At 38.3% G+C, this 23,020-nt stretch overlaps 1 protein-coding gene across 1 annotated transcript in view; it reads right to left on the bottom strand.

Annotated features, from left to right (window-relative positions):
* Positions 1–464: 464 nt before the first annotated feature.
* Positions 465–23,020, bottom strand: part of ERBB4 (erb-b2 receptor tyrosine kinase 4) — a 796,211-nt gene continuing 773,655 nt past the window's right edge. Inside the window, exons 26-28 of the mRNA XM_016196749.2 lie at positions 5,281–5,328; positions 4,190–4,487; positions 465–910 (exon numbers count right to left, since the gene is read on the bottom strand). Of these exons, the coding sequence (XP_016052235.2) occupies positions 465–910; positions 4,190–4,487; positions 5,281–5,328 (792 nt within the window). The remainder of the gene's footprint in view (positions 911–4,189; positions 4,488–5,280; positions 5,329–23,020) is intronic.

The following is a 23,020-nucleotide window of genomic DNA, read 5'->3' as shown; positions in this document are numbered from 1 at the left end:
AAAAGATGCCCCTTTTATCTGTTCCAGTGGAAAGCTCATGAGGGCTTCCAGGGGCGCTGAAACTGTCCACATCGGTTCCTGCGCACAGGGACAGATGGCGTGGGTCTTTCAAGACTCTGCATTTGAAAGAAACAGAAAGAAATTTAAGAGAAGGAAAAGAATTTGAAAACGAGTTTGACAGCAGGCAGCGCTGCCCCGTGTGGGCCGGTTCCCTGGCCGCTCCTGCCTCCTGCCGGCCCACGCAGGGCCGTGAAGACACAGGGTGGCCCTTCCCGTCCTCCGCCTTCAGTCCTTCCTTCTGGGGTTCAAGTCAGGCAAGCACAGGACTCTCCTCGCCTCTCCGGGCCTTCCCCTGGGGGGTTTCCAAGCTCCTGGCCTCGGGAGCAGGAGGAGGGCCTGCAGGGAAAGGAAGGTGGCGGGGAAGCCGGAGAGGGCGTCTGTCCCCTTTGGAGCCACCGCCGGGCTCAGACCACAGTGTTTCGGTGCCTGTAGGGTGGAGGGGGCAATACAGGGCCTGGCTTCAGCGAGAACTCGGAGAGGTACTCGGGGTTCTCTGCCACGAGGGGCCGGATCCGTCCGTTCTGTTTATAAAAGTACTTTGTGCTGCACTCCTGCAGGCAGTCCGGGTGCTGCAGGCTGCTCCGGGCCGGCAGGCTGTGGTTCCAGTAGTCGGGGTTGTCGAAGGCCCTCCTGGCCCGGCCGGCCGCGGGCAGGGCGCTGCCCCTCAGGAGCCCGGCGCTGCCCGCCGCCTGGGCGAAGGCGTTCAGGTACAGGGGCTCCTTCCCGTGCTCCTCCTCCGCCTTGGGGGCACCGGGGGCGGCACTGTGGTACTCGGGGTTATCCAGAGCTTGAAGGTCCCCGTTTTTCCTCCGGGAAACGAAAGGGTTCTCCTCCACAGGGTTCAGGTATTCTGAGGGGACACGAGAACATCAGTTAGCATCGGCGGCCTGGAAAACGGTCAGCGGGCAAGGTTGTGCAGAACGCTCAGCTCCTTTGTTCAGAACAATCAAGCCACGGATTCTCACCGAACGCTTTTGTTGACTGCGACTGGCATACAAAAAGAGTAAATGGGTCAAAAGTGGTTAGGACAGAGCGAGGCGCCCACACTGTCCTGTCGCTTAGGTGGTTGTTTTTCCTTCTGCTCGCATCTGCCTCTCCTACACATGGGGCCAGTTATTTAAGTGCTTCTGTTTCCTAACAGTCAATAACTTATGTTGGAAGATAAGACAACCTATCGGAGTTAAATAGCCTTTAAATGTGGAGAAATCAGAGTTTTTTAAAGGATGCTGGAAAAATCAAAATGTCTATAGCTGAATTCCACTCCCAGATCAGTAGATGAAGTGAAAGGCTAGCACTGGTTTACTGAGGTGTCTGTCTAGATAACAAGGATTTGATTAGAGATGTTCTCCAGGGAGCTTTACACATAGGAAAGGAAACATCTAGGAAGAAAAAAACCCTCAACTCATAAAACAGATCTGGCAGACATCTCACATGCTTCTAAAAGGACTTGCTTGACAATACATATGCTTAACAATAAAGTATAACAATTTCCAATGGTTGACAAAAATCACAAAATAGCAAGCCATTAGCTTGAATCATATGAAATGTCACTTTTTTGTAGGTTGAAAATGGTCAATTAGTGTCTATTTTGTATGATTCAATCTAATCAATTGATCTAAAATGGGTACTGGCCCAGCATTTTTTTAAATGCTGCTAATTAATGTTTTCCTCAAGTTTAATCTCACCCCTCTATAAGATGACTCTATATAGACACGTATCCAAATACGTAGACCATATTTATGTCCTGTCTTTTAGTACAAAAATGACACTTCAGCCATTCCTATTTTGTTTGTTGAGACGTCACCATTCTGAAGCAAACTTTCTATCTTCCATGCTTAGCCTGACATACTGAGAGAAAAATCTCATCAATTCAGGGTTATTTCCCCCTGGATATAGGCCTACTGCATATAGTTAAGTATTTAGCATCGCATGCAAGTGAAGACAGAGTAATGAACATCTCATCATCATATACGTGAATTACGGTTCACAGTCTGCAAGGCACTCCCATTTCATCCTTGCATCAACCCTGTGAAAGAGCAAGTGCAAGCTGTATCTTTCCAGCTTCATAGACAGAAGACTGGGATTCAATAATGTACCAAGGGTACGATTAGCAATTGCAGAACTGCTAGAATTCAGATCTTCTAACTCCTACTGAGTAATTCTCTTGTTCTACTGCACTGTTTTCGTTATTGCCCCTACAGGAGTAGGGTGAACTTCACCTTTGATAAAATGTTTTAATTTGAAAGGGGCTCAAAGCTACTGTCATTTTAAGAAAAATATGTAAGTAAATTTATAAGGAAACCAGAAATTGTTTCTTCTTACCACATTCCTGAACTTCTTAATTGAGAGTATAGGAATGTCTATACTAAAATGCTCTACTGTCTGAGAACTAAGCTCGAGTAGAACATCCTTCTAGAGAAATTTGGTCTCTTAGTGTCCAGAGGCAAAATCTGGGGATGCTCTACAGTAAGTCCATATGGCTGATTTGCCTTTCCCTTTAAAGATTTATGTTACCTTTTCTTAATTCAATCTACCTATGATCCTAATGCAAACCTGTGTAGCAGTTATACATAGAGGGGTAACTCTGTGGCTGAGTTGAGAATCTTCCCAGAGAATAGTCTACTTTCAGGGGGATCTGCCAAATCCTCTGAAAGCCTGTATTTGTGTCACTACTGGGTTACCATAAACATCATATATTATAACATAAACATATAAAAGGAATACTTCTCTATGTCTAGATGTATATATTTTAACAGGCTATTTACGATATGTACTTAAGGGTCCCTAAATTGCATTTTATAAAAGTGAATATAGCCATATGTTACAGGACATAATGGGTGCTCATACAGCGTCTTAAAATAGAGTTTACTGTTGACACTGAGGATGCTGAGACAGGATCATCAGTTTTTAACAACAATCATCAATCTCCTCTTTTTTGTGATGCTGTTGATGTAGAAGGAAAGAGGCTTTTTCCAAATGGAACTGTTACTTGATTTGGGTGTTTAATATTTCTACCACTAACCTTGTATAATAGTCCCCCCTATTCCATGGGGGTACGTTCCAAGACCCCCAGTGGATGCCTGAAAGTGTGACCAGTACAGAGCCCTATATATACACTGTTTTTTCCTATATAAACATAACTTTTCACTTAAAGAAGGCATTTATGGCTTTTCTTTGGCATCCAAACTACCGGCATTACTACTCTTACAGTTTGCAGAAATTATTACATAAAATAAGGATTACTTGAGCACAAGCACTGTGATACAGAGACAGTTGACCTGATAACCTACAGGTACTAAGTGACGAATGAGTGGATAGTGTACACAGCATGGATCCTCATCCTGGGTGGGACAGAGCAGAGTGGCATGAGAGTTCCTCACACTACTCAGAACGGCACATGCTTTAAAACTTACAAATTGTTTACCTCTGAAATTTTCCATTTAATATTTTCAGACTGTGGTTCCCCATGGGTAACTAAAACTATGGAAAGCAAAACTGTGGATAAGAAGGAACTATTGTAATGTTATTGCTGTGCTTTGTAAAACCACACCCTGTGAATATTTTCAAGATGTGATAGTATACATATAAGTATATGCAGGATTAGAACTTTAATTTTTGAAATGTGTCATAGAAGAAATCATAATCTCCTGTAATAACAAACTAGGTCATTTTAATGACACCATTTTAATGAATCAACCAAACCTTTTATTGGTGTCATTAAAAGCTTTGGACACTTTGGCCAACAATACCAGTCTTTACGATCTGCACAAGAAGTGCAATAAAACAATAGTTCTGAAAGCTTATGATACACTATCTCTTTCAAATATTCCAACAAAGGTACGTTTAGGTTAGTGCTTCTCAGACTTGATCGTGTTAAAAAATACCTGGGGATCTTGTTAAAATTCAGGCTCCTATCCAGTGGGGCCCGAGATTCTGATTTGTAAAAAGCCCATAACTGCTGTGGATGCTGCTGGTTCAGACAGTGTGACCTGAATGGCAGCAGCTGAGGTCTTTTCTGGGTCACAGATGTTGCATAGTCCAGTGGTTTGGCAATATCCCCTCTATACTTTGCTTATTTTGATGGATGTGAATGTAGACTAGCAATCATTCCTGAACATCCTGTTTGTACCTTGTTTGGGTTTGTCTCGCATAGGGGTCATGTAACCTTCTTCATCCAGCTCTCCTCTTGGGCTCCTTTCTGGGGCAAACACTGTGGGGTCGGCGCTGTACCTCTGGGTGCTGCTGTCCTCTTGGACGTGGGGTGCCACTGGCTTGCGGAGGGTGCCATTGCAGCAGGAGTCATCAAAAATCTCAGCTGTGGCCCCCTGAGCAACTGGAGCTTCTGGGATGGTGCTGGTCGTAGCTCTGTAGGGCACAGGCACACCCTGCTCTGCTGCAAAACCCCCATCTCGGTACACGAACTGGTTCTGTCAACAGCAGAGACACGTGTGGACAACAGGTATTGTTAGGAACAGTTGGAAAAAAATGAATGTTAAAAACCAAAGGATATGGAAGCTTGTCTTTCAGAGAAATGTCAGTTTTCTTTTTTAGTTGACCTTATTTTCACTACTGGCTAATGGGTTTGATTTATAGACTAAAAACAGCCCAAATTCCAATTTTTCTTAAAAATTAAATCATGGAAAACAATTTGAAACTATATACAGTATTTTAATTTTACTAAGCACCTACCACATGATCTAATAAAACGTATTTCACTTCCTCCCCCCCCCATTGCCCATTTTTGATATAAAATTCCAAGTGAATTTTCATGACAAGTAGCAACATCACTAATTATAGACAGTTGCCATTAAGAACAGAAGCACGGTGATGCCATTTGGGTGATGACAGTTCCTTACTGCATTCTGTTCTGTAGTTACCAGGACTTTGAGTCTTCAGTACCTAACTGGACAATCACCACTGAGATTCTGACTTTATATCGCACAACCTATAACCGTAGAAGTAAAATTAGCCTTCTCACCTAGAAGCACAAATTTTGAGCCCAGGTAAAAATCAAAAGCTACTACTAATGTGTGATATCTCAATTTTGGATTATCTATGGAAACAAAATATATCTACAAAAGCAGCTAGACAGTCTACAGCAAATTCTTAACTCACTGTTGGCAAAGGGGAAATGAGGAAATTATGGGGAAACGAGAGAGGAAACATGGTAAGCAAAGACCAAAAATCCTAAAAGATGAAGGTTGATTGTGAAATACTTACTCCTGACATGGGGGTGTAGGCGGGAGGAGGGCTGTGTCCAATTTCACTCTAATAGGAAAGAAAAATGGAATGATGGATATAATAAAAGGTAATATGAATGGGGGAAAAAAAGAAAGAAAAAAGAAAAGCCACACGAGTTGTATGAACCAGAGAGGAAACCATGCACAACAGTGAAGTTTGCTAAACAGTAAAATTTTATGCACTCTGACTGCAAGTGAGCTTATGTATGTGTTTGAAGAGATTAAATATTTTAATTCAATCCCTGAAAAAAAATAATTACATTTTAAAAAGTAAAAGTTTTAAGTGTATTAAAAATTAAGTTGACAATGGATATTCCTCTGATTAACTCTAGAAGAAAGGGAAAAACAGTAAATGATTAACTATAATTGTAAACAAGGACCAGTTTTCTTTGTTAATGTTAAGTGACGGAAGTGACCCCATACCATAGCATCAACTTTTCTTTTAGAAGAAGACACTTATCTCGAAGGAGATAGGAGTGGATTTCAAATTGCCTGGAATAATTTTTTTCTATCAACTTACATTTATTTTCCACCATTTTGGTAAAGGGTCAATTTCTTGAGCTCTCCTTTAAAAAGGTATATGCTATTCTCTCTTCAGTCTTAAATTTTTTTTAAGTTAAGAAACAGCAAAAAAATCTTGGAAAATCAATCTTTCCTGAAAACCTGATTTACATACATTTGTTCATTTATGTAGAATCAGTTAAAAAAGATGCACCCAGAGGTCATCGGTTCGATTCCAAGTCAGGGCACATTCCTGGGTTTCGGGCTTGATCCCCATTAGGGGGTGTGTAGGAGGCAGCCAATCAGTGTTTCTCTCTCTCTCCCTCTCCCTTCCTCTCTCTCTAAAATCAATAAAAAACATATTTAAAAACCCAAAATGATATCTATATTCTTACAGCTTAATACTCTATCCAGCCTTTGTGCTAAGTAAAAGTAGATATAAAAATATGATAGAACATTAAATACAATATTCCTTAGGATAAGCAGAGGGGGTTGTATGTAAAGCAAATCTGTTTCTTAATAAAAAAAAGACAAATTATTTATGCAAATTTATTCACCAAACACATTTTTGAGAACTTACTGTCTGTGTCCCAGGCACTTTTCTAAGCATTGGAATAATAGAGAAAATAAAAACAGTTGATTTTATAAAGCTTGTATTCTCTGCATTCTGTCTTTGAGTGAACAGAGATGACTGAAATAAACCAAGACAACAACCTCTTGAAACATCTACAAAATAGAGCTAAATATTATTCCAGGTCAATGCTTTCACAATTCATAAAACAATCTAAGAAGAATATGGCCTCATGGAGATGAACTGTTTAATGTAAATTAATAACTACAGGAGAGTGCAATTCCTTTAACTTAGTGTTTTGGACTAATCAAGGGACTAGTTCTAAACCTCTGAGTTCTGAACAGTGAGTTTACATTTCAAATTTCCCGATAACCGAATCACTTACAGGATGACATAGAAAACACTTATTTCTTCCCTTCTCTGGTAACATAACTTAAAAACATGGGAAGTTAGAGATATAGTTAAAATGCAGTGCATAAGAGGAGGTACTGTGCATCAAGAAGACAGGCTGTCTTATGATTTGCTAGAAGCTCTGAACTCCAGTCCCAATTACGGTCAGTCATGAAACACCTCAGGCCCTCATTTTCATTCTTGGCCTCTCTACTTCCTTGTTAGTGTAGACAAAGTAAGTTAATGTTTATAAATGAACTCTGAAAACTCTGTACAAATGTAGAGAATATATAAAATTTAAATATTTACATCTGCTAAATCGGATTTTTAAAGTCAAGCAATTAAAATGGCAAAGCTACTCATCAAAGGGACATTTGAAAAAATGCTTACCTGTCCTCCACATCACCTTAACTATAAGTATATTTTGCTACCTTTTAGAAAGATATGAAATCAAATATATTGTTCATATAACTTGAGAAAGGAATTTTCTGTACAGTCCAGTGATATCTAAAGTAGAGGGATGGTATCAGAAATGTGACTATTGCCTGGTGGAACTTTATTATATTACAAGCCTTGGTTTTACCCTATCATCAAACCCTCAATATTTAGCAAGCATTTAACAAATATTTATTAATTCTCTACAATGAAAGCCCAGGAACTGTGGTCGATGCTGGAGGTATCACGATCCACTAAGAAGCATGGTCGCTGGTCTTTTGCAATTTACACTGTACTATCAAACATTACCTGAGGTTATTAGAAGAAAAGGCGAGAGGGAAATGAGGCCGGAGTGGATTTATTTCAATTCTATGACTACACATTACAAGATAAGGTAGAACGAAATATTAGTAATTAGCATTGTTCCTTTGACCTCTTACTTTGCAAGGGTTTCTGTACTAGGTAATGTCTGACTGGAATCAAGGCTCAGGGACCCGCCTCGGCTGCTGCACATTCCACATTTTATAAAACATGAAAGAGAGATGATCACAGGAATAGCTCACACGTCATCCTTCATCAGGAACTACTTTATTATCTATATTCATGACCTGGGCTAGACCGCCTTCGGTTGCAAAGGCGTTGTATTCAAAATAGCTGGGCCTCACACCCCGCGTGGGTCCAGGCCAGGGAGAGAGGCGCGGCCCCATTAGAATGCACCCGCCGTCCCTGCCTTGACAAGTCCTGAGCAACCTGCCAGCGCCATCTGATAGCCTGCCAGACGCCAGCCCGGGAGGAGAGTCCTCGTGCTTTCTCCAGCTTTAAATGCTTTTGCGAGCACCAAGAGAATAGAAAAAACTGCTAAGCAAAGCCCCTTTGCCATTCTTCCTTTTTTAGGGTTACTGGCTGCTTTTTATGTTTCTGCTTCCAGTTTTTTCCATTTGTTTTTTCCCCCCCTGTTTTCCGTGATGAAAAGCACCTCATTCATTTCCCCCTGGAAGGGCAGTGCAGCTACAAGGGAACATCTGTGAGGCCAATTAGCTGGGCTGGGAATGTGATATAATTGTTGTTTTAATATATTTAAATTACATGTTAATCACTGTGTCATAATTTATAGGCTTTGAAAATAACTTTTTGTACTTGAGAGCCAAGCCAGATTTTACTTGTTTTTGCTGTTTTTCGTTTTTGCAACAAGCTCTTCTCGTTGCCTGCCACCCCCCGCCCTCCAATTCCCCACACTCGAAGAGCTGAACTTTAGTGCTGGAGAGAATGACAGCTGCAAGTAAGTTGGTGGAGTAAAAATTAAGATCCCCACAGTCAGAGTGCGCTGGAGTGACCTTAGCGTTCCAAGCAGAACAGAGCGGGGCTCTCAGTGAAAAGGCTTTTGTTTGCCCGCCGGGCCCCTCTCTGCCGTCCATGGGGCAGCTCTGCGCACCTTCAGGAAGCAGCCCGGGCGCATCTGCTCAATCGGCTGGCGAGGGCGTTTACTGCCAGCAGGGCGGGGAGGCAGGGAGGGGTTATGCACTGGCAGGTGATAGGCAGATTTTTTTTCCGGTGGCGGGATTTGTAAGGGTGATGGAGAGAGTCAAGTTTAATTTTGTTGCCATGTTGCTGGGACACTGTATGATTAACTTGTACTCAAATGCCAGAGGTTATAGAGAAGGCAAATGTCAGCAAATATATCAAATGCAGTGTTAAAGGCACTTTTACATACATCATGTCTTAAAATTTACTTTTCAGTTGAATGATCAAGATTTGAGCCTCTGTCTTACTAGATGCGCTGTGTTTCTCATATTTATTGTTTTAATTAAAATATTGTATTATTTAATATTGTTCCTGGGAAATTTTAAATTGTTAACAAGATGAACTGTGTGTTATATTTTTAAAACGTATCATAGAAATCTATCTTCTTACAAAACAAACAAAAACACAAGCTTAATGCTTGACTTCTATCTAAATTAAGCATGTGCCTAACGAGAGGCAGTTCTTTTTAATCTTCAGATAATTGTTACTATCAATATTAACTATAGGATTAAAGTTTCTAGGGCCAAGAAACACTCCAAATCCTTTTAACTAAAATAGAATGTGTCTCCGTAAGATGTTGTTAATCCATCAGCATTAATTTATCATCTGAACACTTCCGCATAGTAACTATTAAGGGCGCTCTATTTTATTCTCTGACATGCATTCTTAACACTCGGATGGGTATTTTTACATTTTCACAGGTCAGGTAGACGACAGATTAAATGTTTTTTGCATTACGTACAATTTCTGATGCATGACTCTTTTTCCCAACTGAGTTCAACCTATCGGTGTCTGAGACATCTAGATTTAGAATCTTCATTTTTCATAGAACCAGAAGAAAACAAACAAAATATGTCCATATACCAAACACCAGTAAGGACTGGGATAAGCCTATTGACCCTAGGCAGCTGGCTTACACACACACATATGCTATACAAACACATATACGAAATGGCCTTTGTCCATTTATTTGTGTTTATTTATTAATGTATTTATCTATTTGGTTTGAGTATGTGGAATACTTACTTTTTTTTAAAAGCAACTAGGTTTTTACTCTACACACAAAAATATAAGTAAATTAATTATATATAAATAAAATACATAATGATATAACATTGTAATAAATAAACAGATAATAATGACCTTATGATCCAGCTGAAGAAATATTAACTTGGGCTCTTACCCTTTGTTCAATTTTCACTAATCCTAGAACATTTAATTTTTCACAGATGTCTCATCTATTCTATTACAGAAAATTATTTTTAATAACGGAAAGCTGTGAAATGCATCAGTAAATATAAATGGGAGTTAATGGATTTTACAAGTTATATGAACATAGTGCCTTTTATAAACATTGACAATTCTACTTTAAGTCTGTTCTTGAAGTCCCCTTAGTTATAATGTCCATTCTTAAGAAAATTGATAAATAGGAAGGGAAACTAACATGTATCATGTACCTACCAGATGGCACAGACTATTTTAGATTTTATTAATTTTTCTGAAGTCTGAAGGTCACTATCATGATTAAAACTTATGAGTCCCATTTTACGGATGAGAAAACTGAGGGTTGGGAAGGTTAAAACTTCTTCCCATGTACACACAGCCACAGGTGGCTATCTGAATCTGTTACCTTTCATTATGCCACATGCAGATTTTCACTTTAGCATTTCTATTTTCTCCTTGCCCTTCCTTTGCCCCTGAATAGAAACTGAACTCTTCCGTTGGGTAAGTTCTTGAGGTTTCTTTTTCTTGGGAAAATATAATCTCAAGCAAGAATTTGAAAAACTCACTAGCCTTAGTCACAAAATACTGATAATGCTTTACACCACTGCCCCTCCCAACTTATTTGCATTTGAATTAACTACAGGATTTAAACTGAAAGTGAAACTATAAGTAGAATGTTAAGTGCTAATAGAGGAGATACATATATATGAAAAATATCCTTTCCTAACAGTTTTTTTCTTGTTGATCTAAAATCATAGTCACATACATATATGTGTGTACACACACACACACACACACACACACACATTTATTTATCTACGTTGCCAAGAGCAAAGCCAGCCCTGAAGCAGAAGGAATTTTTTTATCCTTACATGAGGATATGTTTATCAATTTTAGAGACAGAAAGGGAGGGAGAGAGAGATGGAGAGGCACTCACGTGCAAGAGAAACATCGTGATGGGCCGCCTGCTGTACGCACCCCAACGGGGGTCAAACCTGCGGCCCAGGTATGTGCCCTGCCTGGGCGCTGAACCAGTGCCCCTCTGGCGTAGGGGCGGTGCTCCAGCCTGCTGAGCCACCCTGCCAGAGCAGGACATAGTTTTAAATAACTGGAGAGCACAAAGATTTTCCATGGCAACACTCTTGCTTATGAATTTAGTGTTCCTAGTCCAGGGACAAGGCACAGATTCCTTTTCCTGCATGACTAAGGGTAAGTAAGCTATTGAGTCCCCAGGCAGCCACTCCTCTACCCTTTCCAAATGTGGCAGAACAAGAGGATAGTCTAAAATATCCATGGCTAGATGGGTCGATGAAATGAAGCTGAAAATTCTTCACTTTATACTTTCCTGCTTTAAGTCGATGCTCATATTATATGATGAAGTCAAAAAACATATTAGCACAGTCAAAAAAGAAAGGGTATAAAAATATGATTTTATATTAGTGCCAACATTCCTTAGCTTCATTCAAGATAAGCAATAAGAATTTTGTCACCATTCTTGAGATTAGTAATCACATGGAATTTATGTCTCTTAACCTTGGTGGAGCTGTAAGCGTTTTTTGTTTTCTGGTTTCTGGCAACTTTCTTTCGCCTGTTATATTTCTTTTCACAGCCTGTTGTGATATTTGAATGGTTTCCTAATACCACTTAGCTACTAATTAACACATTGAGCGAGGACTTTAAGGAGGCGCACTCCTAGGAGGTTTCTAAAAGACCTCCCCATAGTTCTTTTCTTCTAAGGATGGTATGGCCTTTTTTCCTAAAATTTTTAACTTATTCTTAAGAATATCTAGTTCAACTGCAATATCTTTGTATAAGACTCAGAATAAAATTATTTAGCCTTTAGTATGCCCAAATCCTTGAGTAGGTTGGTTAAGTCTTCAAGTAAAGACATGAAGTTGTCTGTGTCTTTGCTTGAGTGTTTTTTATCCAACATCATGAACATTATTTACTGCAGACTTCTTAGTACACGAACAATGCACTGAGGTGAGGAAACTTTTGAAGATAAAAATCCCATAGCCCTTGCCCTGGCTGGTTTGGCTCAGTGGTTAAAGTGTCAGCCCTCGGACTGAAGGGTCCCGGGTTCAATTGTGACCAAAGGCACAAACCTCGGTTGCAGGCTCTGCCCCAGTTGGGGCGAGAGAGGGAACAACCAATCGATGTTTCTCTCTCCCTTCCACTCTGTCTTAAAAGCAATGGAAAAAATATCCTCAGGTGAGAATTAAAAAAAAAATTCCATGGACCTGGAACAAGTGGTCATATAAGGTCCTTCCGCCTCTAGGGTTGTATTCTTAAACTTTGTCACTATGTCATGTGGCTGTTAACAAATTCCTTAATCCCTTGGGCACTCAGTTTCTTTAACTCTGAAAAGAGCAATGGGGCTACAGAACAGGTAATGAGAAAGTTCACTTCCAACTAGCAAATTGTTTATATGTAAAATGAATATTCTGCTTTAAGCCCACAAAACTGATTGTTAAATGCTGTAAAATGTGATTAGTGTTAAAGCAAAGACATCTGACAAATTTTCTTGCATAAATATTTTCAAAGTATATCAGTCACTTTTTCTTTTTTCCCCCCTTTTTCTAAGTGGAATATCTATGAAATGTCTTAGCCTATAGGTAACATATAATTGTATGTTTTGGAAGGTATGATTGTGTTTGGATGGTGACTTGTGGAAACACCATTTTGAAATAAAATGACTGAATTTAAACTTTTCATTTGACAGATGGAGCTACTGATGCTCTAAGAGGTCAGGTTAATTTTTCAAGTCAAAGGACTGACAGGACTAGAAACAGATTCCCTGAGTCCCCACCTAATGTGCATCACATTATATTTTATAGCCTCAAACTGGCATTTAATAAATGATAAAAAGTCAGTTTTAGAATTTTTGTGGTACATTTTTTGTTTTTCAGAAAATAATTTTTTACTATACCTGAAAGGATTGGCCTTAACCACTATGGTATTTGTTTTTAATTGAAAAACACATTGATATACTTTTAAAGTGAATTTAATGGAGCTTGATTATAAGACAGATACCAATTTTTCTTATCCAATAAGCTATAAGTTTATTATGTGAAAGTAATACCCTAATAATATTAAATACTGTAGATTAAAGCTATCCATACACAGATTAATTAAAAGCAGAGTTTATTAAAATGATACTTTATATATAAAAGATTGCCTTCCATAGAGAGGAAGTATGTTATTTAAATATTCTACCTATAAAAGCCAGTTATTAAAAACTAGATATATGCATTTTTTACCTTAATAGTGTTTATGTCTATTGATAAGTATATAATAAGAGGATTTGGAGGGATTACAGAAATAGTTTTAACAATTAAGGAACTTACAGGGCAGGTCTGAACTAAGATGAGAAAAAAGAAAACTGTGAACCTTCTAAATTTGAATGACATTACTTTAGAATTGGAAATGCTATGCCTTGACCTGGGTATAATACGGGGTGGAGGGAAAACAGGTTTAAGCTGTTCCTATGGAAAATCATGCAATAATTAATAAATACTAATACAAGAATAAACTCTGTGTTTCACAAACTCGCAACTGTACACCTGCTTTTGCCCCAGCCTGTATGTGTCCTTTCGTTCCATTGATAAAGACTTATTTAAATCACAACTGTAGGCTCTGTGTGTATATGTGCACATGTGTGCATGCGTATGTATGTGTTCGTACACACACTAAGAAATTAATAGCTTCTAGCCGGTAGCAAAGGTATATTTAACCACTCAAACGGAAACATTTTCTTTGCCAGGCTTCGCTCACGGGCGGGCCCGGGTTTGCTGCGCCTTTCCATTCTTTACATGTGGACGTTGTTTATCAGCAGGTGACTCTCCTTCACTAAAACGCTATGTACGAGAGTGTTCTACTTAGAAGTGTTTCTTTAGTGGCTATTTGGAGTCATTCTATTTACTTATAAGCAATAATACAATAGTGAAATATTCCATAATTTAACCTCCTTGGCAATAATCCAAGCTCAAGAATTTTTATTAGATATTCAAAATAACAACGACAGTAGTTAGACCAATATCTGCGTGAAAATGTAAAAATTACAAAGGGCATAGTTTGTGTAGTGAGAGACAGAAAACAAATAATATAGAAAACAGAACTGCAAATTTTATAAAACTAATTTTGGCATTTAGAATTGATTCAGTGTCTTAAATGACAGGTGTTGGCAACAAGCAAACAATTTAACACAATACAGATACGGTTTTCAGTGTTCATGTCATTTCGGTATGGACCAGGCTGGAAATATCTTCAGTTATGCTAGTTTTATGCAAACTGTTTACCAGATAAAAAGTGACTGTCACAATGGTTGATTCATCCAACTACTGCTCTTTAAGCTACCAGGTGGCACAGCTGCTGCTGTAAGTAACAAGATTTCTAACAGTCCACCTGGAATTAGGACAGCTGGTTGGTGTGAGCTGATCTGAATAATATACTGTGGATACTCGGGTACAGCTACTGACAGAGCAAACAGCGCGGCTGTCCCATCAGCCCAGAGCAAACACCAGCTACATTTCACAGAAACAGGCTGCTATTTACAACTGATCTGAGCCAAAATGAGTATCAGATTGAAGGAAGCACCCCAAGAGAAAAGAGCTCTCCCCAAAGCTCCCAAATATTATTTTGCTGCATATAAAAAGGAAAAAGAAAATACACAAAGAATTCCTGCATCTATTTGTAAACCACTTTGGAATGTCCTAAAATCAAAAATGACCAATAAGTACTTCTTAGTTTCTTATTTATATACTTTGCTGCCGAAGTCAACCTAGATTAGCCAAGACCACAGTCATAATAATTTCCTATAGGCTCTAAAATGGCTAAAACTCTAATTAAAAATATAAAGAAGGAAAACTATAAAATAGACCTGAAACAAAAGAATCTAGTTTAAATCTAACATGGATGCCAGAAATCACCAATCACATTCTATTTTCAGCTAAGGCAATAGAGGTGGCAAGTAACTTTTCTCAAGGCCACACAGCTGGTTACTAACAAGCAAAAATCAATAGGTTTGATTAGAAAAATATTTTTATGGTTTACTATGGGTAGAAAGAAATCTACTTGGAATACCTAGATTAAGTTTGCCTAACTAAATCAAGGGCAACTCCGGTGAAACGCTAAAGCAGTTGAAGTCTGATCACTACATTTCCTCTTCATATTTGACTTCTCAATTGCAGGCCCCTGTTTCTTTACTTCTCCCTGACAGACTCCAGAGCCCATGGGTTCCTGTCCTGGTTCTATAGGAAATGCGACTGTATCTGTATCTGCCTCCCATCAGAGATGTAACATTCTGAGTCAGTAACTCACATTTCAAAACATCTTCCCTTATCTACACTCTTATTCTTTCTTCAGGGATTTGCCTCTAGCTGGCCACAGAATACCCTTTCAGTCTAATTAACTTGGGGAATTTTTCTCATATTGGTATTTGTAGATCATCATGGCCCTGCAGCAGGTAACACTGAATTCCTGAATACCAATTCTTACCCACATAATTAACTGTTGGCCTTACTTCTCAACTGGAATGCTCCATGGCATTTCAAGTGGAGTATTTCCAAGACTGAAAGGAACATCTCTTCTCCTTACTCAAATCTAATTCCCTTATCCTTCTTGGCTTGGTGAATGGTATCAACAATTTATCTACTTCTACTCGTCACATCTCTTAGTTTCATCTTTGACTGCTTTGTTTTATTCTTCCTTCCTAAGCATCCAAGGTCTACCCATCCAAGTGCCTTAACACCTTGAGAATTCAACCATGCTCTCCATCTACACTGACACTATCTTAGTTGTGGTGAAGGTGTCACAAAATTTATTATTCTAACAGGAATACTTTGAGCATAAAAAAAGTGCTGTGAATATTTAGAACGGGATAATAGGAGTGAACCGGGACTCTTTAGCAACAACAGGGAACATGTGATAAACTTAATTATGACACAATTTCTTAACTAGAGTACTTAAATAGTTGCCTAATGGGTCTCCTCAACCTTAGTCTTTCACTTCACTCCATTCTGATGTTCACACTTCACTCTCCTGCTTTTGAAAAAAAAAAAAAATCATCATTGCAGTGATTACATTTAATTATTATTTCAAAAATATTTATCAAGAACTTATTATGTGCCCCATATAAATAATTTATCACCTGTATTTTAATTGTCCATTTACTTCATTAGTATGTCTTTTTCCTTAGGCTCCAAAGCTACTTAGAGGACTTACTCTAATTTACCGTCACATCATCGATACCTACCACTGGCCAGAGACATGGACACAGCGAATGCTCAGGAAGGGTCTATTGAGCCAAAGGATGGATACATAGGAAGATACATTAAACCCAAAGAGTGCCCCTATCAACGTGAACCTCAGGGACTCCATCCGGCCATTCAGCTACTCTGGGTGAATCTTAAATTGAAATTGAACTGTGAAACAATGATCTGAACAGCATATCTCATCTAGTACACTCACCCTTCCTGTCAGTTACTATTTCTAGAGGCACTGTTTGAAATCTTAATTCTAATGCTAAGAAAAGTATTCTTACCAACAGTGAATGTTTCCAAATACAATGGACATTTCACTTCTAGTTATAAAACTTCAGGAGCCTATCGCTAGTATGACAGCAATCCCTTGAGACACCTATGTATTTTCTACTGCTTTAGAGGTCTAGAAGGCTCAGGCTTCAGCTTTAGCCCCGAAGAATATAAATTGTTAACTATGAACAAAAGGAAAGACAGACCTTGAGGATAAATTGCCTGCAGGCAGATGGAAAATGTAGTTTTGGCTCATAAAATCAAACACAAATCCCTACAAGTCCCTTTTATAAGAGGTACATACCACACACCTATATTTCTACACTAAGGTGCATTACACAGACACCTCTAAGGAAGAATCATTTAAAATTTTTCAAAAAGCATTTTTAAGATAATTGTGGCTGAATAGTATAGTTGTAAATAATTGAAATTTCAAATCAAAATGATAGAGTGTTGTTCTCTAGACAGGGAAGAAGCTGCACTTGAGGCAAGATCACTGCCACCTAACAGCTCTGCGGCCGTAGATAAGCTTTACTCAGTTTTGTGTTCTCATCTGTAAAATGGGAATAATAATGTCTGTCCTGCCTGCTTTATGAATTTCATAGGTTCATGTTCCTGTTAAGTGTCTTTGAATAAAATAATGTATTATATTCATGTGCAACATGGTACTATGTCCAGTAAATTAAAGAAAATACAGCTGAATGCTAACTTGTCCAATTATCACTCCCACAAACCATATTGAAAGCTGCAAACCAAATAAGCATACATTTCTTATACACCAGAATAAAAGTACCTATTCAGCTACATATTTATGTGTGATGATAGAGGTTTTTTTGAAAATTTAGAATCACACATCATTTGAAACAACTGTCAGAAATGATTGGTGTTACGGATGTAAATAAAATAGTGGAAAATAATTTTACAAGTTTTATTTGAATGTGTATTAATTAATACATCATAAAGTCATCATAAAACATTCCTTTGGAAATTACAAATAATGATATGCTTTTCTTTGTGTATCAGTAAATCAAAGCAAGACCCTTTAGAACTCTTTCCTCACTTAGTCACAGAAAGGTGCATATTAAATGTCCAATGATAAAATCCTTAACCAACTAAAAGAAATGAACTGAATGACCTAACAGTAGAGATTATGATAAACTGAAATAAAATCTTCATTACTTTTGTTTTCTTTAGAAGACGATGATGAAAGTCAATGAAATATAAACATTAGAAATTCATATCTCTGCAGAGTATGTGTTGGCCTTGATTTTTCTGAATCACTTCTAGTGAGCACTTGAATGCATCCAGACAGACTCCTAATAAGAAATGTCTCAGAATTCATGCTGAGGTGTTGTCAACAGGCCAAGGAGAAAGTCCCCAGTGCTGAACATGTGCTTAGATGGAATTTTTTCTTCCCTATGATTGCTGATCTTTTTAGGGGAAGGTGGCACATTAAGAGAGACAAATAGTAATGCAGGAAATGTTTGAAGTCTCTTATTCTGTTTGGTAGAAAGGGAATTTCTCTGTGTTACCTTTTTAATAAATTAAGATTTGAAGCATTTTATAGATTTTATAAGCATACTAAACACTTTTAAGAAAAACATGTCTGGGAAAGAAAGTAGCTCAGTTACAGAAAAGTGCTTAGATTTGCAACCTGAAATAATTTGAAAAATGATTTGGAGTTGGGAAAAATAAAATAGATTAGATGTTCCCACATATTATAAATCCTGGGCTTTCTCCCAAGGACTGCCAAACAAACAAAAAATATACCAGACAGATAAGACAGGCCCCTGGTATATTTCCCAGGCCACTTTGTCTTTTATTACACACTAGCACAATTATTATTTATCATTTTTAAAGGAAGAGATTAAGCCAAGGTGAAGCTATGCTTTGACAAAAGAAAATAATAATACTTGATCTTATGAGTACAATCACAAAGAAAAGTATGGTTGTCTTTCTTGCCATATGTCTTTAATGTTAGGTACCCCAGGCTTTCTTAGGAACCTTTATTATTTTTTTCATATCTATCTATCTATCTATCTATCTATCTATCTATCTATCTATCTATCTATCTATCATCTATCTATCATCTATCTATCTATCTATCTATCTATCTATCTATCTATCTATCTATCTATCATCTATCTATCTATCTATCTATCTATCTATCTATCTATCTATCTATCTATCTATCATCTATCTATCTATCTCTCTATCATCTATCATCTATCTATCTCTCTATCATCTATCATCTATCTATCTATCTATCTCTATCTCTATCTCTATCTATTATCTATCTATCTATCTATCTATCTATCTATCTATCTATCTATCTATCTATCTATCTATCTATCATCGTCTATCTATCGTCTATCTATCATCTATCTATCTATCTATCTATCTATCTATCTATCTATCTATCTATCTATCTATCTATCTATTATCTATCTATCTATCTATCTATCTATCTATCTATCATCTATCTATCTATCATCTATCTATCTATCTATCATCTATCATCTATCTATCTATCATCTATCTATCTATCATCGTCTATCATCTATCTATCTATCATCTATCTATCTATCTATCTATCTATCTATCTATCTATCTATCTATCTATCAATCATCTAATCATCTCTCATCTATCTATCATCATCTATTCTCCAGGAGTTTTAGAAACTGTTCCTAATTCATCTGAATCATCTTAGGATAACAAGGTCCTTATATATAACCAACCAGTTGTATTAGTATGTCATCTCTCTCATTTCTCCCAAATTTTCTTGTCTAAGTGTTTCAAAGAGAACTAGTAGCTCAGATTTTGCAAAAACAGTAAGTGAGAAGTGGACATTTTGACCAGTCCTAGGGCTGATCCCTTAAAGTCTTATTGAAAGGTAGGTAATGAAAGGTTCAGTTAAGAACCACTGGAAGTAATATTCACACCCTGACAGCATGTGTAGGATTTCTATCCAGTCTGTTACCACACAAAAGGACATCGCATGTCAGTTATGGAGGAGGGGATATTTCCAGCAGAGCTGGCCTCAGGCCCAGGGTATGAACTGCTTGCTTTGCAGTACCTTCACATGCGCCTGCGCGAACATTCTGGTCCAGAGAAGCGGCACACTCATCCTAAGCGTACGGTCAGGCGGCATTCATAGAGAGCCTACCAGCCCACAGATGAAACTTTTAAAAATGCTGGGTCATCCTCCTTCACAAGGGGGAAGGAAGTACAGTGAATAGAGGGTCCTTTTTTACATTCAATTTCGGCCCACACATCTTGAGTTTCTAAACAGAGAAGCCCCCCAAAGCTTTTCACTAACGTGGTATTTGAAACCAAGAACCCATTCTTTCCCCTTTGTCATTTCACCTCTACCAAGGCTGAATTTACCTTAAAGCATAAGGCTTAAAACTTCAGGCCCTCGATTGCATAGCCTGGAAAGAGCTCAGTTCTAGGTTCACGTGATTTGGTAAATTTTGAAAAAGTAAGGTTTTTATTTTTATTTTTGCATTCATTTTCTTAGAGGCCTCACCCCCTACTCCCAACGATGTGTCTGGCTCCACAGAGCCTCAATCCTTCCATACTCTACCCCCATTTTCAGAGAATGTTTCCTACAGTTTACTCTTTATCAGAAATCTGCGCTCAGCAGCAACCATCCTGCCCACCCAGGGGCTTCCTTGGAATATCCTTCCTAGTGGAGAATCTTCATTCCATGGTTCAACTCAGGCATCAGAGCCCAGGTTAGCAATGTGCTGTAACCTTCCAGATCACAGCTCTTCAAAATTCATTCCAGCCCCTCCTCTTCTTGAAGTTCATGCTAAATGTTAATTCTACAGGCCCTTATCCTTGTGGTTATTATTTACAGTTTTTGCAGGCACTTTCCAACACTCAGATTGTTCCCTGGCATCACTCAGATTGCTCCGTGATACCTGACTCAGTTCAAACTCCTTTCCCCATGAATGCCGCTGAATATCTAAGCACCATAATTTCTTATGATCTTACCTCTACTTCGCTTTTACCACCAGATGGCTATATCTTGATAGTCAGATCTCATTGCCCATGGTCTGGTGTTACACATGGCCAGTTTACCAAATTACTTCAATAAATATATTTTTTCCCCCTCTCAGTGAATTAGAAGAAAAAAAAATAGGGAATGCATTTGAATGTGTTCCATCTGTAAATTTTAGGTTGAATAAAATTTTATCTAGTGCTCAGGGGACAGAAGCCTCCCCATCTGACAGACAGGTTAAAATCTCATTCTCAGACTTCCTCCTGCCGAAGATGACCTGCCCCGTCTAAGATGAAGCGTTCTTTGAATGCACTGGGATTTACCCTCCCCTACCGCCTCCTGGACGTTTCTGCACCTATTCTCCGATTCCTGTTATTTCTGTCTCTGTGGCTCTGCCAGCTCACTTCACTCCAAGAACGTTCGGATGCCCATTATCCTAGGACGCTTCCTCTGACCCGTCTGTCACCCTCACTCACATTATATCTCCTTTCTTCACTTTACACGCACAAAAAAATGTTCAAAGAAATTCCCATGTCCTGCCTTTGCTCTTCAGTCAATTGTATTTTGTTCTCCACTAGTTCTGCATTCTACTAAAATAACTCTTAAAAAGAAGACCAATATGTCATAAATCATAATAATGGCTTCAAAATCAAGACTTGACTTCAACTGGAGCTCTAGACACACATTCCTGAGTAGCTAGTGGCCATGTCTACTCACATTTCAAGACATTATTTATCTTCCCGTTTTCTGCATCCTCTGGTCTCTCATGCATGAAGGACAGTGTTAACATTTTTCCAGCCTCCCAATTAGAAAACGTGGGGTTACCTTGCCTTCTCTTTCCACCTCATTCTGAAATATTCAACTGGTACTCAATTGCTGTTGATTGTATTCCAAAAATAGTCACTTATATCAAACTTTATATGCTATCTCTTTTGCCTCAGGAGATAATCAGTCTGTTTTAGTTTACATTTCAAAAAGCTGTCAGAATTTTCTCACTAGAAGCAAATCTAACCTTTTCACTTAAGAACACCAATTTGTTGCTATGGTTCCTTATGCATTCTTTGTCCCTGTTGTTAACACTTTTCTCGTTACATTTTATTGACTAGTTACTTATCTATATATTTCTTGAGGGCAAGACTGGACGTGGTCCTAGTCCTAATAGACAACCAAGAGATCAGATACATAGTAGATAATACAATAAATGTTTTATCAATGAATAAATGAATGAATAGGTGTTCTTTGCTACGGGCCTGAAATCTGTTATTTGACAGAGGTGAGCAAAAATTTCTAAGCTTGAATTAGTGGATAAACAGCTACTAGTAAGACCATTCAGTTAGTCCTGAAAGATCCATTAATATTAATAAAAAAATCAATAATAAAAAATTCAAAAAGTCAAAATTCTTTTCCGATGCAGTTATCTCATCTTTAAAGTACTGAGTATTAATCTTATACAATGATAAAACAACAAAAAACTATCAGAAGCAGGGTGAGAGGCAATGCATCGTCTGGTTCTCTTATTCAATAGCTGTGCCTCAGTTTCCTCACATAACAAATAGGCAATAATAATAGTAAATGTCTCATAGAGTTCTCATGAATTTAAAGTAATAAATAATAGATACTTAATATTGTATCTGGCCCAAATAAGTGATAGTAGGTATCACCTATTATCATTTATTTTTTGAAACACATCATACTCATAAATATATGTGATTACTAGAAGTAAAGGAATGAGTTTAGTCATTTCAACCCAGGAATATCCAATGGCCTGGTCTCTCTAACACACAACTACAGTATCTGGCCCCAATTTAAACAAGACTATACCAGACTCCAAATAAATCTGAATTATGTACATCTCAGTATCTCCAGTGTGCTAAAGAATTTTAAACATTATTATTTTCTTCCAGAGACACAAAACTATTAAGTGTAGATGTTACTAAACAATGCCTGTGATTATTGTTGAAAAAAGCAACCAAATTGGTTGTGAATTAAACATCCGAATTCCTTCCCTCTCTGATTCACAGTGCACTTTTCATCACAATGTAGAAAACATTTTGCAGCAAAGATATAAAGTATTTGGCATTTTCCCCACAGTGGTCCACCTACCCCTTGATGGAGCTTTCGCTCAGGTGTAGTGACAGGCGGGTCCGTACAGAGCACAGACTCGCCTCTTTAGGACACACTGGTGTCAGAATTCCCAGCTACACAGGGGACTTTTCACTCGGGCAGGTGAGCGAGGAGAGGCTGAGACACAAGCCGCCTGTGATGAGGGGATGCTCAACAGCAGAAAGTGCACAAATGAAAGCTGATGAGGAAGCCCAGCCCCCACCATCCACAACTCTCTCCTCCAGCCATTTCGCAGAGTAATCAAAGGATATTCTGAGCCTCTCCCAGTGCCATCAGCCCTTATTGAGAGGGAAACAGAACATCTCTCTCAAGTCTTTGCAGAAAAAATCATGATAGCAAGCTGGCCTGAACAGGGAGCTCCGGCAGACAAAGACGGATTTGTACAAATAAATAAATAAATAAGTACATCAATAAATA

This window comes from Miniopterus natalensis, chromosome 8, assembly GCF_054644295.1.
Source record: "Miniopterus natalensis isolate mMinNat1 chromosome 8, mMinNat1.hap1, whole genome shotgun sequence".
Taxonomy (NCBI): domain Eukaryota; kingdom Metazoa; phylum Chordata; class Mammalia; order Chiroptera; family Miniopteridae; genus Miniopterus; species Miniopterus natalensis.
This window is presented reverse-complemented; position numbering and strand designations above follow the sequence as displayed.